This window comes from Dermacentor andersoni, chromosome 5 (assembly GCF_023375885.2).
Source record: "Dermacentor andersoni chromosome 5, qqDerAnde1_hic_scaffold, whole genome shotgun sequence".
NCBI classification, from domain to species: Eukaryota; Metazoa; Arthropoda; class Arachnida; order Ixodida; family Ixodidae; genus Dermacentor; species Dermacentor andersoni.
The window spans coordinates 188,484,640-188,501,499 of record NC_092818.1 but is presented as its reverse complement, the minus strand read 5'-3'; the positions used below and the strand labels follow the sequence as shown (position 1 = coordinate 188,501,499).

The window sequence follows — 16,860 nt, the reverse complement described above, 5'->3', positions numbered from 1 at the left end:
TCCGCATTTATTCTCAGCATTAAAAGGCGTTATCAGCGTGGCCTCTCTCGCACGAAGAACTGCGTAACGCTGACTAGACGGCATGCAGAGGCGCACCGGTAATACTTTTTCGCTTCTGAGAAACGAAGCGCTCGCGTGCGGTGGTATGCTTGTTACGACGGAGTTGTCGCTCTTCCGAGACAGCATCGCAAGTCGCCCTTGGCATGCTTCAGTGGATCTTGTTTGCAGTCTCGTATATGCGTCTTTCTTTTAAGGCGAAGCTTTTTAAAGCGAAACTTTCTTTGCCTCTTCCTTCTACTTTCCCACTGCTGCTGCTATCTGGCATACTGCGTCGGGGGGTGGTTCAGAGCGTGTGTATACATGACAGGCGCGCGGCAGAGAGAAAAGGCCACACAGACACACACACAAAAAAAAAAAAAAGTTTCGACCTTTCCACCGCGTCGGATGTGCACCATGCTGTAACCGTGCCCTCTGGAGCTCCCTAGGCGTCGCCACATTCGCCTCTTGACAGCTGTAATTATGCATGACCCCCCCCCCCCCCCCCCCACCCCTGCCTCGCAAAAGCATTGCAGAATTTGCAGCGCTTACCTTTATACTAACCTGCAAGACCAGAGGGAAGCTAGATAGAGACGTAGAGAAGAGGGTGGAGAGGAAGCAGAGAATGGGTAGAGCCATTACCTCCTAGGAGGTAATGGCAGAGCCGATGCAGTCGCGAAATGAGTGTATGAGTGCCACTTTTCGCTCGCGGTTCCCATATAAGGGGGGAGGAGGGAGGGCATAAGGTACCGTACTGTACCGTACCGTACTGTACTGTACTGAAGGTACCTTACTGTATGTTTCTGCTATTCCTGAAAAATAAATACCATGCAGGTTTGTCAAGCGGATAACTTACGCAGGGCGTGCAGAAGCAGAACTACATTAAAGCACTGTAGTGTCTAGGCGACTATACAGCAGCGATCACACGTCAAATCAACACTTTTGTGCCCGCCGCGGTAGCTTTGCGGCTGTCCACGGCATTGCTCGAGGTCGCGGCTTTTATCCCGACCGCGGCAGCCGCATTTCGACGGGGGCGAAATAAAAAAAAAAAAAAAAAGAAAACGCTCGTGCATTTAGATTTAGGGACACGTTAAAGAACACCGCGGTGTCAAAACTAATCCGATTGTGGTTTTGGCACGTACAGCCCCGTAATTCAATTAAAGTTTAATGCTTCTGCCACGATGTTATGTGCCATGTGAGGCAATGAATATGCTCAAACCTCTCGGAGGTTATGAAGTACGGCGCACAACACCGCCTAAATCAAACACCTCCCCCTGTGCGTTCTGTGTACTACGCAGACAACAGTGGTCTACGCAAGGCAACGTTTAATAACCTCAACTCGCTACTCTCGTGTTCGACTAAACGTTGATGAAATTAAACATTTGCGGTCAACATGACTGCTAATTATCGTCAATCAAAGCAAACAGCACAGGAAGCTTCGCTTACATCGATTCCCACTGTGTGTGTGTGTGTGTGTGTGTGTGTGTGTGTGTGTGTTCTGAGTTACTTTTTACTACATGTTACAGCACGTATAGCATGCATACACTAGTAGGAAAGACATCCGAGTTGCTGCCATCAGACAGTTTTAGGTTTAACGTAGTTTACGTAAAACATGACGGCGGTTCCGGCCGCCCGCTTCGAACTGAATTTGGAGTTGGTTTTGTAGATTTCCCTTCGTTCGTCCTAAATTACTGTGTAAACGGCTTCCGTTTAGTCCCGGGCTTCTTCTACGGCAGAGTACCTGGAGAACCTTGCGGAGTTTTGGAGGTCGCTTCACGTTTCGAACGCTTCGAGGCCTAACGAAACATGATGATGACGATTTATTGGCATTCCCTTTGAAACGGGGCGGTTGCAAATAGTCAACTAGCCTGCTTAAGTTACTCAGGTATGCTGTGCGTGCTTTATATTTTAGCATTTTTGTTGTATATATCTATTTCTTCGTTTTTACTCTTCCTCAAAACTTCTCTACCTACCTTGTACCGCTACCTATGCCGGTAACGGATCCATTCTTACGAATCTCTTCCCTGCTTTTTTTTTTTTTTTTTCACCATTACTCTAAACGTCGCTTTCTTATCTCGACTGCTGATCGGTTGATGCTTCCGGCCACTTTAAATCCAAACGATTCTGGAAGGTGTAAGTTTCCTGCGGGTCCCACTGGGTGAATCCGTTCGCATTCCATAAGGATGTGCTTCACGGAATTTTTGTTGCAGCATATACATGCTTCATCATGTTACGAATATTTGCTCCGGTATCTTTTTGTCCCTAGGGAACCCGCTCGAGCCTCGAATAGCAAGGCATTGCCCTTTGTGTTATCGTACAAATTTTCCCTTCTAATTTATTCCCATTTTTGTAAACCTCCGTGGTCTTTCCCGTTTCCATTCTTCGCGTCCAATTCGCTGTCTCTTTCTCTCGCTTTCTTTCTGATAACTCATGGTTGCCTACTTACACTTTCAATTATCCTGTACTTAGTTGCCAACTTTCTTGACCTCTTCCTCCATTCTGTGTCCACGCTTTTCTGGTACAGATACTTGTGCACTTTAGCCGCCCATTTTTCTTGATCCACGTTCCTGAGTCTTCAAAACTAATTTTGCTCTGCGGTTCTCTGACTTCACCAGAGGCCCGACCCATGTCACCCCGCACTGCCTCATTTGTGGTTTTACCGTGGGCTCCCAAAGCCAACCGGCCTGCCGATCTTTCGTTGACTTCCAACCCAGACAAGATACCCAATTTTAAGCATAGAATGGCGTTAGCGAATTTTAGCGCTGGCATCATTACTCCTTTCCAGATTCCACGCACCACCTCATATTGTAGCCCCAATGTGCTCTGTTTCATTATTGCTGCCTTTCCGCTTCCCCTTTATTTTCGTTGTCTCTTGATGGGTGCTTCAGTCATTCCTTCGTTTATGTATACGCCGAGGTTTATGTATACGCTCTCAACGAGTACTTGTCGTTTAGATTCGCCAGCTTTCTTAAAAATTGTTTTCAATTTTCCCATTATGGTATTTGCTGTGCTTGAGTTACCATTAAACTGTTCAACTTTAGGTTGATAAATATACAGGATGCCCCACGTAACTCGTGCCAAATTTAAGAAAATATACGAGTGCCACGTAGCTGGACAGAACCAAGGCAATGTTTTTGTCGTCGCCTGGAGCAAGTCGGACTACTTCTTGGTATTTTGCCTAATTACATTATTAGTTATGATTAATTTCTCAAATATTATAATCAGGGCAAAATTGTCAATCAGGGAATTGTAGGCCATCGTGAAAAATTTTTGATCTATGTTTCTGTTGCTCAATACGTGCTACATCAGTTCTTCCAAGCCTGAAGGAAGCCCGCAAAAGCACGCGGAATGCCGCGTGGCTAGTCGCGCAGCGCGTTTTTGCGTTTTGCGTCTGCTATGCTGCTATACGCCGGCCCTCACTATGAGTAGCCGTGGTGACCGAGCAAGCTGCCGCGTCTGTTAAAACCTTGCAATGCCCTGCTCCCACGTGGCCTCTTTCTGCGTCATGACGTCACGAGACGGTAGAAACGAGACCAAAACTCGCTATAGAAAATGATATTCAAATATTTAGGGCGCTCCGAGGTTTGCCAATTTGTGTTTCTGTGGTTTAGTGGTCGCGGACCTTCATTTCGAAAATGTCAGTAGTCCACTGCCGTGAAAACAAGTGCGTTAGTCAGTTTGCAGTGCAGCTGATACCATGTTTTTCTTACAAAGTTGAATGAATACGCATGTTTCTCCGTTTGCTCGCGAAAAATGACGCGCGCACGCATGTCTTCGATGCAATCGTCGCGACGTGTCGTCCCTTCAAGGAGTACTTCTCGCACGTAAACAATGCGTCTTGGACGCAAGCCTAATGAAGCTCGCCGAGTGTGAAGTTTGGGGAACATATTTTAATGGCGATAATTTGATCTCAAATTGTTGAACCAGGCGTCATTCATTATGACGTCGTGACAGAGTTGGGTTTGATGTCGTCGCTCGTTAAGGAAGTTGTATAAAGTTAGCTGCGCGCGTTTCTTCTGACTGCGCTCATTATTTATTTATTTTTTCACGGCAGCGATCGCAAAAACGGAGCTATTGCCAATGTACTATCATGGTACCTACTGCTGGGTAACGAAGCAGAAACTGGCTCGTGCAAGTAAGTATTGCAATAAGTATTGCAGGAAAGCGCCGTGCCTCTTTCCAGTATTTTTTCCGTGGATTGGAGAGCTTGGATTTTCATTTAATGGCAAAGAAGTTACTATAGTCGAAAATGTTGTCAGTGTCCCTATATATACCGCACAATGCCCGAGCAGTGCACCGTGCACATCATGGAAAATGGAACTTGTTCACCTTTATTTCTGGCCATGGTGAATACATTAGTACCACAAATAGAATCAAATGCTTATTGAGTAAAGGAAAACTGTATATTAAATTAATTAGTGATTGGATTTCTTAACTATGCACAGCTGAAAAGTCTCTGCAGCGCAGCAGAAGTTGGGTTTTGTGGAGTTAAATGGTGCAGCCAGCCCTGCATTCCCTTACACTTGGTGAAAATCTGTTGACGTTGCCCGATGTAGTCATGCTATATCCATGCCGTCTGCAGCGGCGTTATATAGCTAACCTCACCGGCAGGCGGCTGTAGTTGCTGAATTAATCTTGGGTACATTTGACTGATCATTCCGGGGCTTCTCTGGAATTTCTACGAAAGTCGCGTAAAACAACTTCGTGTTGGCGAGAACAAGTCGGCCTAGAAGTGACGAACGATGTGGCTCGATTATTCTTACGGGACTTTTTTTTTATAGATATACTTGCAATAAAGCTCACTTGTCTTACACTACCTCTGTAGCGCTGTCGGGAGCGCTCTGAAACGACCAGTCGAATGTGCCGTTAAAAAAATAAGGCAAGCTTTGGTTCGAAGCAGCTATATCAGCACCGTCGTTCTGCAACTCATCAGTTTTCGCCGTTATTCTCTGCAGCGTGACGTCCGAAGCGTTCACGAGGCGACCGCGAATCACGGTGTAAACCGTGCCGCGAATGCTTGTTGCTTTATCGCGAACGGCCGATACGAAGTGCATGTAGTAGCCCAACTGATACCGTTTATCGCGAGGAAGGAAGGATTCTGCAACTCGTTAGTTTTTGCCGTTTTTGTCTGCGGCGTGACGTCCGAAGCGTTCACGAGGCGACCGCGAATCGCGGTGTACACTCTAAAAAAGCTTGCACCCTTTGAGGTGCATCTCTGCCACACAATAATCATCTGCCTTGCTTGCGTTTCCTTTCTTGAAAACGCCGCGGCCGCTACTTTCCTGTCGGGAATGCTATGTCATGCTGATAACGCGCATGCCGTTGGTTACTGGGAAGTACCGGGCTCGCCGCGTTAAAGAGGAAATGCGGACAAGACAGATGACGAGTGGTGACCCCTGCAGTTGAACCCGGACAAGCAGCCAACCGCCGTCCGAAAATCCTACTCGCGATAAAGCAACGGCACGAATTTCCCGATACCGCTGTCTTTATCAACGCGTTACGATTTGGGGGATGAAGATACGGGTCCACTTGGAGCAGGCGAAGAAACTAACAATTTATACATTATTTACAACATATAGCAGGGAATTAGCATTTATATGGCAACAAACAGGAGGTCGTTGCCCCTTCACCGTTTCTCGACGAGCGAGGCGAAGCACTTTCTCGAGTCACTAGCCACTCGAAGGCTGTCATTTACCCCCTCTTGCAATAGGACGGGGTACCTCGTAGAAATGCGGGGAAGCTCAAGTCACCGCGATTAAGGCTCGTAGATGTGTGGCACAACATCATGAGCGTTTTAAATATTATTGTAAAGAAAAATCAGCGCGAGGCGATCTGTTCTACATGCGACATTTCTGGTGCTGCAGTTGCATGTAGTGCTGGGCCTTGTAAATTTCACTTCGTTTGATACAAACTTTTATGCCTAGCTGACTAGCGTTATTTAGGACGTGTTATCATTTAGGCCAGAGTTCCGGTCGCCTTTGAGAAATGTGAAAATCCGCACTTTTAGAAGTTGCTGGGTTCCGAGCGGGCGTGACGGCGCCCACGCCGTTAACTGCGCTGGAGTTACGCGAGAAAAATGAAAAGATCGCGTACGTCAACGAAATGCCATTTTTCAGCAAAGCATGGGGATTCTGTCAGGCGAAAGTGACGTGACTGTACCGTCCACCGACGCTTGGTTCGCGACATGATCTTTCGGCAACACTGCCTCCGATCTATCACTGCAGAGACCCGATTTCTTAAAACGCATCGCGCAGGCTGTGTCAGCAGTTTCCATGCGCCTTTCTGTCAGCAAGTAAGCGGGCAGCCGTGTGGCTGCAAATGTTAGAAGACAGACATCGCGTCTTCTATGTATATGGAGTATGAGGTCATGCACTCGAAGGAAATCTTCCCGCCGCCGAGTGCGGCGTAGAAGGGCGCCAAAACTGGCCTATTCTGGACGGCTCAAAGGCGGCGTAGTTTCTGCGGCCTAAACGGCTCAATAAATCTCTTTCGCTTCACAATATCGCCAAGTGGAGCTGCAGAAGATCGCGTTATGTGGGGTGCAGCCCGCTTTATTCGAGCGGGCAGCTGCACTTCGCGGCCGTCGCACGCACGCGCACACTGTGGCTGCGGTCTGTAGTCCGTCTGAAAAGTCCTCCTCCATGCATGGTCTTCCTGTAAGGACCGCTTCTGTAGCCCAGTCTTTGTCACTGCAAACACCTTCGTGCTTGTTCTGTATTTCGCCCGTGCACATTTTGGGCAAAAATAATGTTCATTCTAGTTCCTCCCTTCGCTGTGGCTATACATGCAGCGCCGTCCGTCCTATCGGGTTCTCCGTTAACTTCTTGCTCGCCTTTCCATCTCACAATTTTGTTCTTTGGCCCCCGCCACCGCTGCATTTCTTTTATTATTTTATTGGTTCGTCTATTATGTTGACATCGGGAAGGCTCCCGTTTTGCATTTGTTTTGCGATACCGGTCAGATGTTACGATCTTTCTTAGTGCGCTTTATACTCGCGAGCCCGGCGCTAGCGGCTGGCATTCTATGCGGCAAGTATAGCACGTAGGTTGCCGCTCGTTATGTTCTCAGCCTCTGCCGGTGCGATATATGGCGTAATCGAGGGGGGCAGACTGCCGTTACACTTATTGCCATTGGTGCAGTATACAGCCGCCTAAATATTTTATAATATTCGCGTCTTGCACTAGCGCAGAATACAATAGAATCGATTACTGTGAATGACCTCTTGCTGTTATTCGGCAATCGAAGATATTGGTTTGCTAAAGACGTCGCATTCGAGTATTCATTATACTGTAGACGTTGAATTAACACAAGAATCCGTCCGCCTTGGAATTCGATACGATCCTATTAGTACCTGTGATGCGTATGCCCCAGTCCTTTAGCAGTAAGTAGGCCGGGCGGGTATTCCACTTCCGATTCCTTCGATTAGTACACAATAAAGAAACAAAGAAAACAAAAAGCACGAGACGGAGGAGACGTATTTACCATCACACGATTCTTTCAGCAGGTTGCGCAACTGACAGATGCAGACTAATGCCCACAGAAAGGCCGTGATTTCGTGCACGGAACTGCTTGCTTGACGGGCGGCGTCTGACGCGCAGTGAGTCGGGGCCCGGCTGATCTGCGTTTCCTTGGAATTGCGTATAAATAACCTACGTGAAAGCTGCCGCAGCTGAAGGCCCTCTGATGTGGGCGTTTTATATACGACTGTGCCACTTCGGCTTCGCCCTTCTTTCACGGCGTATAGTTACAGGCTTGGGAGGTACCGCGGAGAGCCCGCGGGCGGTGGATTAGGTGGCTGTGACCTTAACTACTGATGCTAAGCTGGTTTAAACTGGCGAAGTATTATTTCGAGGTTGTTATACTAATTTATACGGAGATGTGCTGGTTCTATAGCCGAAACGCAGCACCGGTACGCCGGAGCTTTCGCGCCTGTGCCTGACAATCGGTGAAGGCCGAAATGTTTGTCCCGCCACTGCCCCTGAAAAGAGGGGCCAGTGCTCATCAGCTGTTCTGGCCGAAGAGCAGCCCGTCCTTGGGCGGTCGGAAGTGCGCTGCGTGAGGCGGCGTCGCTGTTGCCGCCTGTCTGCAGCTGAGGCAGCCAGGCGCAGATGTCCTTGAGGTTGCGTAGCCGTGCTCTGCCATGGGGCACGCTCTCAAAATAGTGCCGTCGGTTACACGCGAGCTTGTATGCAGCTCGGTCGGTGGTGGGCACAATTTTTATATAGTACGTCCCGCAGTCGCCACGGTATGCGCCCGACGCCTAAATCTTGTCCACGCCTCCTCGTGTTTGCCGCGTTTGTTTGCGACAGCGGCATGCGTGCGAACTCCGCCCCGTTGATTTCGCGCAGCGCCGCGGAAGGCTTGCAGGTGCGCGGCACTGCGCGATGCTGTGTGCGGGGCAGGTTCCACGGATGTTTGTAACCGCGCTGTATTTTAAATTTATAGCTGTCATCCGTGTGGCCTGGATCATTTTCTGGTCTCAGTAAGCGCTTGCGAAAGGTGGCTATCCCTCTCCCTTGGTAACGTTACGGCCACCGTTACAGGCTGAACCGTTTCAGTTCACGATTGTGTGCTCTGCATCGGCCAATATCTATAGTGTTTCCCCACGCATCTACTTTGATCCACTCGTGATGGCTGAGGACGAAATGTAAATAAAGTAGGAGTGTACGAGCTGGTGGCCGCTACCGTAGCTACTTGTCTCTTCTTAATTACTGTACATCCTCGATGTTTGCGAGCCCATGGAAGACTGAAGAAGCCGTAAAAAATGGACGCAGCCTGAAATCAGTGAGAAGGAAACTTGGCATAGGACAAACCAAGATGTATGCGCTAAAAGATAAGCAGGGTAATGTCATCAGCAATCTGGAAGATATAGTAAAAGCAGCGGAAGAAGTCTATACTGACCTTTACAGTACCCAGACGACTCAGGAGCGCTCTATTCAAAACAATAATGAACAGTATACAGAAACTCCTCCTATAACTAGAGATGAGGTCAGAAAGGCCTTGCAAGGCATGAAACGGGGAAAAGCGGCAGGAGAGGATGGAATGACAGTCGATTTAATCAAAGATGGAGGAGAGATAATGCTAGGAAAACTGGCGGCTCTCTATACGAAGTGTCTATCGACTGCAAGGGTCCCAGAAAACTGGAAGAATGCAAACATTATACTAATCCGCAAAAAGGGCGACTTTAAAGAACTAAAATATTATAGACTCATTAGCTTACTCCCAGTATTATATAAAATATTTACCAAAATAATCTCCATTAGAATAAGGGCAACACTGGAATTTATTCAACCAAGGGAGCAGGCTGGCTTCAGGAAAGGTTACTCTACAAATGGATCACATCCATGTCATTAACCAGATTATCGAGAAATCCGCAGAGTACAATAAACCTCTCTATATGGCTTTCATAGATTACGAAAAAGCATTTGATTCAGTAGAGATACCAGCAGTCATAAAGGCATTGCGTAATCAGGGAGTACAGACCGCTTACGTAAATACTTTAGAAACTATCTAGAGAGATTCCACAGCCACCTTAGTTCTACACTACAAAAGTAGGAAGATACCTATAAAGAAAGGAGTCAGACAATGAGACACAATCTCTCCAATGCTATTCGCTGCGTGCTTAGAAGTATTCAAGCTATTAAACTGGGAAGGCTTAGGAGTAAAGATCGACGGCGAATATCCCAGCAACCTTCGATTTGCAGATGACATTGTTCTATTCAGCAATGCTGCAGACGAGTTACAACAAATGATTGAGGACCTTAACAGAGAGAGTGTAAGAGTGGGGTTGAAGATTAATATGCAGAAGACAGATAATGATGAATAGCCAGGCAAGGGAACAAGAGTTCAGGATCGCCAGTCAGCCTCTAGGTGCTGTGTAGGAGTACGTTTACCTAGGTCAACTAATCACAGGGAACCCTGATCATGAGCAGGAAATTCACAGAAGAATAAAAATGCGTTGGATCGCATGCGGCAGACATCGTGAGCTACTGAATGGGAGCTTACCGTTATCATTGAAAAGGAAAGTATACAATCAGTGCATTTTACCGGTGCTGACATACGGCGCAGAGACTTAGTGGCTGACAAAGAAGATTGAGAACAAGTTAAAGGCCGCGCAAGGAGCGATGGAACGAAGAATGCTAGGCATAACTTTAAGAGACGGAAAGAGAGCAGTTTGGATAAGAGAGCAAACGGGCATAGACGATATTCTAATAGACATTAAGAGAAAAAAATGGCGCTGGCCAGGTCATGTAATGCACATACTAGATAACCGTTGGACCATTAGGGTAACAGAATGGGTACCAAGAGAAGGGAAGCGCAGTAGAGGACGACAGAAGACTACATGGAGTGACGAAATTAGGAAATTTGCTGGCGCTATTTGGAGTCGGTTGGCGCAGGACAGGGGTAACTGGAGATCGCAGAGAGAGGCCTTCGTCCTGCAGTGGACATGAATAGACTGATGATGATGATGAGACTCGGCTCAATGGTGCCGTGAGCTGTAGGTCGGCCGGCTTATGTAGGGCAACACTGATATAGTGTGTGAAAGCCTACCTGTGTAGTATTTCGCCTCTATTGCTCGGTGCCAAAACGCCTCCACGACCACTTCGCCAGTATGACTATTTTAATTTTTTTTTTCTTTGTAGTGTGAGTGTTGTAGTGCTCGAGCACTCGCGAGCCACATCCACCGCTCGCGAAATCTTTTCTCGCTAACTGTAAATGGTTGCTTTCCTCATTTATCCCCTCTCCTTTGTGATACGCTGTTCAGCCGCCGGCGGTTACCTCCCGTTTGATATTGAGGTAAAAAGAATGCTTATTTATTTACAAGTGGCACACATCTGCAGAATCACTTCTCTCGTTTTGGCGAAGCGCATAGTCCATTAATTTCTCGGCTTCCAAAAGTTTCTCGCGGTTTGTCCCCCCTTTACTATTTATGCCCTGGCCTGCGTTCATTCCGAAATTTCTCGGGTGTGCCCTATTGGATGTTGCTGCAAATTGCTGCATGCCACGGACTCATCCCTGTTATGGCTCCGTGTTTCCACAATACGCCGTATACAGAGTGCCCCAACTATCATGCACCAAGATTTTAAAATATGCAAATCCCACGTAGCTGGACAGAACCACCGTAATGTTGTTTGCCGTCGCTTGGAGGTACTCAGTTTATTTTTTGCATTCCGCCGAATTACATAATCAGTCTCAGTTAATCAACTTCTCAAAAATCTTAAGGTGAAAACAGTCAATGAGAAAATTGTAGGGCAACACGAAAAGCTCCCAATACAGCTTTCTGTTGCTCAACACGTTAGCTATGAACCGCGGTCTACTAAGCCGCTCCTACCGTACAATGCAGCGCATTCCAAACTGATCAAAATAGGGATAGCCAAACTTCGCTTTAAAAATGCACTGAAGAAGTCGTGTCATCATGTTATTGTCGCGGTGCAACGAAAATAGGAGACAAGGACACGTATAACAAAAACGGCTTGTTTTAGTATTCGAGCCTAGAGATTACTTCTTCTTCTAATCTCCGCTAGGCCGATGCACGAGACAAAGCCTACTAAAGCCTCTTCTCTGTCGTTCTCTTTGTCGTCGACATAGAAGAAACGCTGCACTATGTTCGCTAGCATTGAAGGGCAAAGCAAGCGGTTGTCCAAAGCAGGCTATCCGATAGCACAGCAGGTGTCAGTGGCAGAATGTTTGCTGAAAGATTCTCGGAAGCGCAAGGGCAGGAGAGCGAAGCAGTGGCCGCTAGTGGGGAAAACAAGTGTAATGCCGTACATTCACGTTTTCCACCATTTGAAAAAGTTGCACAGAGAGCGAACATCCGAGTCGTTTTTTTTCTGCTCCTGATAAGCTTTGCAGGCTTTGCAAACTTACGAACCCTAAGAAGGAAAAGCAACCGGTGTGTGGAAAGCGACATTTGAACTTGCACGTTGATTGCACTCGAGCTGTGATAAAGTTTCCCTTGTCACGCAACGGTGTCTACATATTTGACAGACTGGAAGATGTATTAATGATCCCTTGCGCGAGCATAGTTACAATGTTAACAAAATTTCATCAAGTGGGTTCTTTGCCATGCATTGCAAGACTTGTAGATGCAAGCCAGTTTTTAAAGAATGCCTGGCCATAGGACACAGTCACAATCAAGAAACGCGCGACATTATTGAGGCTGACACCATCACCAAATGCGGTAAGGTGTGCGTTAGTACACCCTCCTTATCAGGCTAGGAACTTGACTTAGACGGTCGGCACGTGTTCAGTGAACTTCAGCCGTGTGTTTCTTGTAACGTTGTTGTTTAGATTGTTTTGTCGCGTGTGCTGTGAGCGGCCATATAATGCGCAATAGGGTCATGGACTAAAACCAGTTGGAAGTTAGCGCTTATGCTGTCACCTGTCCCTTCATACTCAAACTGAGATGCGCTAAAGCGAGACAAGAATGATGCACCAGCTCGCCCATTCAGCAATACTTGTTCGCCGCAGAAATTGAAGACTTAAGTCTATATGAACTGGCGCTAAGCACAGTACTCTTAACTAATCAGATATTACTTCATTACTGCGCTTCAATTCTGCGATTGGGACGTGCCGTAAAGTGAAAAATTAGTCAATTTGGGAAATTGCAGGTCTCGCTTTTTCCAGACATCCGATAAAAAAAAATGGTGGGACCCAGTCTGGCTGTTTGCCACCTAGCGCTTATCGCGCTGATGCGGAGCCCGGCGGTGTGATTGTTTTTGAGTGCCGCAAACGTTATCTGCGAGGCCGCGCCTCCCTCGTTGTTACACCCTTGAGGCGTAAGTACAGCCTTACACACCTGCAGCATTGCACGCCAGGGCACTTGTCCTTGCGCTGGCCACGCGGCGTTGAGCGCGTTCAATAAGCATTCATGCTCGATGAGGCCACAAACTCATTGGCGGCGCGTCTTAATTAAGCGAGGGCGCAGAAGTGATTAAGCCGATTGCGTGTGTTTTTATTGCTCTAGCTTGAGTATCGTTCATTGCGTCAACTTCAAACACAAATGGAGAAAAGGCTATCGATGTGTGTGTTTAGTTGCATTGAACTGTAAAATGCTTTTCTTTTTTTTAGCTTTCTCTTTGCCTCAGTTTCGCTTTAGACCGTGGTCTTTATGCGTTTTGTCGAACATTCCAACTTTCGTTTGCAAGTTTAGCATGCGCACATATTAGACGATAGTATCGAGGAAATATATAAACACAAGCGCTAACGCGGAACTAAAGTTTATTCGGGGCATACAACATACATATGAGGAAACAAGGAACGCATACCATACCGCGCATAAGAAGCCAGGAACATCGTAGTCATCATGCATTGCATATGAAAAACCAAATCGCAGCGTTCATCACTTTTGTTCATATTGGACAACGTGTATATAGTATCTCATTGTACCATAACATAATCACCCGCCACCTACCTTTCCCTGTATTTGCCACTTCCACTTTCCCCAGTGAGGAGTAGTAGGCTAGAGACATGCTCTCCAGGCCAACCTCTCCTCTTTTCTCTTCATTAAAATTACTCCTCCTCCCTTGTTCACTGCTGCGCAACAGTACAGACGTGTCACTGATACGCGCCTTCTCGTTATTTCGGATATAAAACCACCGCCAATGCACTCTGCTTAACCAGCGAAGCTGAAACGTGCGACCCCGGTGTTTATCACTGGTTTAACACCGACGGTTCAATAAATGACAGCTTGGTAGGCTGCCGAATCTTCAGTCCGCAGTTGCTTCTTGCGCTCGGCTGCACGAGCGTGTTCTCGTGCCCGGGCTGCAGTATCGGCACGGCGTAGACGAGCTCATTCCCGGTTCTGCTCGCGGCGTTGCTGATCAAAAGCTGCCTGCTCCTCAGGAGTACATATGACGCGTGGCCTAGCCATTCGGAGCTGGAAAGAAACTACTGCGCATGCGTACGGTTGCGACGGAGAGCAACGACGTCACTACTGGCACAGCCAATCCAACACCACCTAGATAGCACAAAGCCTTTTCACTCCGATACATGACGTCATGTTACCTGGCCCGACTGCCATAGAATCTAATGGAGATGCTCACGAGTAGGAAAGTGATTTTGACGTCACCGCTTTCATCACGCCAGCTTTGTCAATGGAAATTTCGGGACAGTTAGCGTGACATCATCGATGGGAATAAACTGGCATTGTGCTATCTAGGTTGTGCTGGCTCATCACGCGCCTCACTCTCCTTTTTCGCGCATGCGCATGGGGCGGCACCGGGGGTGTTTTCGGCTTATAGGCGACCGACGGACGGACGGATGGACGAATCGGCTAACCATATACAGATTCGCTGTAGAATACTTCCATTAACTCGAGCGCCAGCGTGGCTCCTCTTTTACGCTCTCTTGTGTCTACTTAATTGTCACGTCGAAGATGTGTTTTTGTTAAGCCTACAAGTATGGACCAGCTACTCCAGCAACACGTTAGATATCCGCATTCGTATCTGTTCTTTCGTGTACACGTAGGTGTCTCACAAGGCCGCACTACAGCGTCTTATCGAATCGTTGTTTCGGCCTGTCGTCTTTCCTTTCGGTTGAAGTATATACGGGCGACGAGAAAAAATATCGTGGGCGTAAGGAAGTTCGGGACATCGCTTATCGGACGCCGATCCCCCTCTGCAAGAGAAGCTACCCGGTCAGTTTCGCAAGCGCAGTTTCCGCGAAGGACAGTCCAAATCTAATCTACTTTCGCCTGACGCAATCCGCAAGGATGCCGTGAGACTTCGTATCTTCGGGCACAGCGCCCGGCACACTATAGTTGTCTGCTTTGTTACACACCGCGTACTGCCAGTTCCCCATTTCTTTCCGCAGCTGGTGACAGCTGTCTAGATCGTGACCTAAGTATAGGAATGACGTGCTCGTACAGCGCAAAGGAATCTCAAGGCTTCAAGGGACAGGAGCTCCTGCGACGACGAAACGGGTCTCGTCCTTCCGCCTGTGATGCATGATGCAACGTACGTGCAACCTCCGTTCCCACTGAGGCTCGCTTAGAAATGAGGGCAGGCCTCATTGCTTCTTCCCACTTTTACCTTTGTTTTTTATGTTATTTTTCTTGAGAGCTCCGGCGTACGGCGGTGAGTGAGACGCGCTTATCATTGGCCCTCCGTGCCGAGACTGCTGCCGCTCCCGGTTCTCCTCTACGAGCTACCTCATCGGAGAAGCACTTAACGCCTGGCTGCCTCATCGGGAAGGAGGTCACGCTCGCCACCTCCTCCACGTGTGCGGAAGAGGCGGTGTGCCGGTGTTTGCCAGGCAGGAGGCGCGCGCCAGCAGGCTCTAGCGCTTTATCCCGTACGCCCTCCTTGCGACGTCGTTCGCGCTTGTTTGCTGCTTTTTCCTCTCATTGTTGGCTTTCGAATTTAGTGTTTTAGTGTCCCCCTCCCCGGCGCTCCTATCTGTTAAGGTGTTTGCCGTGGATACCCGCGAGCGATCCTCCACGCCGCTCCGCGCAGCCGAAGCTCGTTCGGAGACACTCGAAGCTATTGTGCTGTCCTCATGCTCGACGCGAAGGACTCGCCGCTTTCTGACGTCCGTTGCTCGGGCACCTTGTCTGTCGTGGCATTGTGGCAGCAACACGCAAAAACACAGAACGAAAGCCCGTGGTCTCGTGATCGCGGCATATTCGGTGCAGAATTAACGTAGGATTATCAGTGAGGCACTGGCAAGAGTTTTTGGCAAATACGGCGTAAAAATCGCGCACGTGCCAACAAAGACTGAAGATGGTATGCGTGAAAGACCATTTGGAAACGTCAATGTTTCCGGAGGTAATATGTAAGATTACGTGCAAGAGTTGTGACGCATCCTACATAGGTGAAACTGGATATATTAATGAAGGATTCAGCAGCACCAGGACAATGTCGGGAAAGACGGTACAATTTCAAACGCCTTGGCGGATCATCACATGGCTACATCATCGATTGGGATGCTGCGAGCACAGTCGCGACAGAGAAGCGCCTATCTTCAAAGCTACTCTTAGAATTTTTATATATTCAAACGACTAGAAACGCGATCCGCAATCTGCTCCACCTACCACATGCATAAATAGTCGCCCCCCTCTCATTTTCATTGTGAACAAGGGACCCGGCCGTAGCGGTCTCGAAACGTCATGTTTTATTTCCTTTTGAATATTAGGCGAGTGCCAGTTTATTCGACAAAGGATTAACATGTGTGTGTGACGAACTGACTACTTTATAATAATTATATTATTGGTATTATTAAACTGGCCTAAAGGCGAAAGTTAAAAAGCCGCCGTTGAACAAAATTGAAGCGCACGAAGTTGTCATCGTTCCCTCCTTGTGCAGAGTGACAGAACACTGCGCATCACATGAGAACGCCATTGTCTCGGTGTTGTTCACGCCTTGACGCGGTTTCAGCTAACCTTTGTGCTGCAGGGGAGGTATCGCAGGCACGACGGGCCGGATAGCAAAAGTGACGTGGCTGAACTGCAGTTTCTCTGCGGCGTCATTGTACGCAGCGCGATTCGGTTTGTCGTGTGAATCCATATTTAAGGTGGGTCAGTCATAGCGGATGTATATACCGTATAGTGTGTAAATTACCAGAGGTTACTCTGGCGCTGCAATCGTGCAGCTGCCATGGGAATGATAGGCAGTCTAATCTTCGTGCCTCTGGCTTCAGACGTTCTTGTGCCGTTATTTATTAGGTCGTACTTCCTAAATTTCCATAAAGTTTCTCGCTGTATTACCTATAGAGCGAAGTCTGGCGCTGCTGCGCTGTTGTATGCATGGGAATGTCGGTATATGGTGACCGAACTGACATCGTCCTCGGAGAGCCAGAACACCTTGAAGACGCGCCTGCATGGCT

The 16,860-nt window shown here is 47.9% G+C and overlaps 2 protein-coding genes across 4 annotated transcripts in view; one reads left to right on the top strand and one right to left on the bottom strand.

The window, feature by feature from the left end:
- Positions 1-16,860, top strand: part of LOC126531739 (zinc transporter foi-like) — a 112,290-nt gene that overhangs the window by 9,049 nt on the left and 86,381 nt on the right. The window contains exon 2 of one of the 3 annotated variants that reach the window (XM_055071422.2): positions 4,091-4,171. The exons of 1 other annotated variant lie outside the window; for it this stretch is intronic. Coding sequence is in view for 1 of the 2 variants with exons in the window: in XM_050179434.3 (XP_050035391.2) it covers positions 14,980-14,993 (14 nt within the window). In the remaining variant the exon portion in view is untranslated. Of the gene's footprint in view, positions 1-4,090; positions 4,172-14,964; positions 14,994-16,860 lie in introns of those variants that run through there. One more of the 3 variants, XM_050179434.3, reaches the window with a different exon arrangement.
- LOC126531742 (proton-coupled zinc antiporter SLC30A2-like) overlaps positions 1-16,860 on the bottom strand; it is an 83,383-nt gene that overhangs the window by 46,576 nt on the left and 19,947 nt on the right. The window lies entirely within an intron of this gene.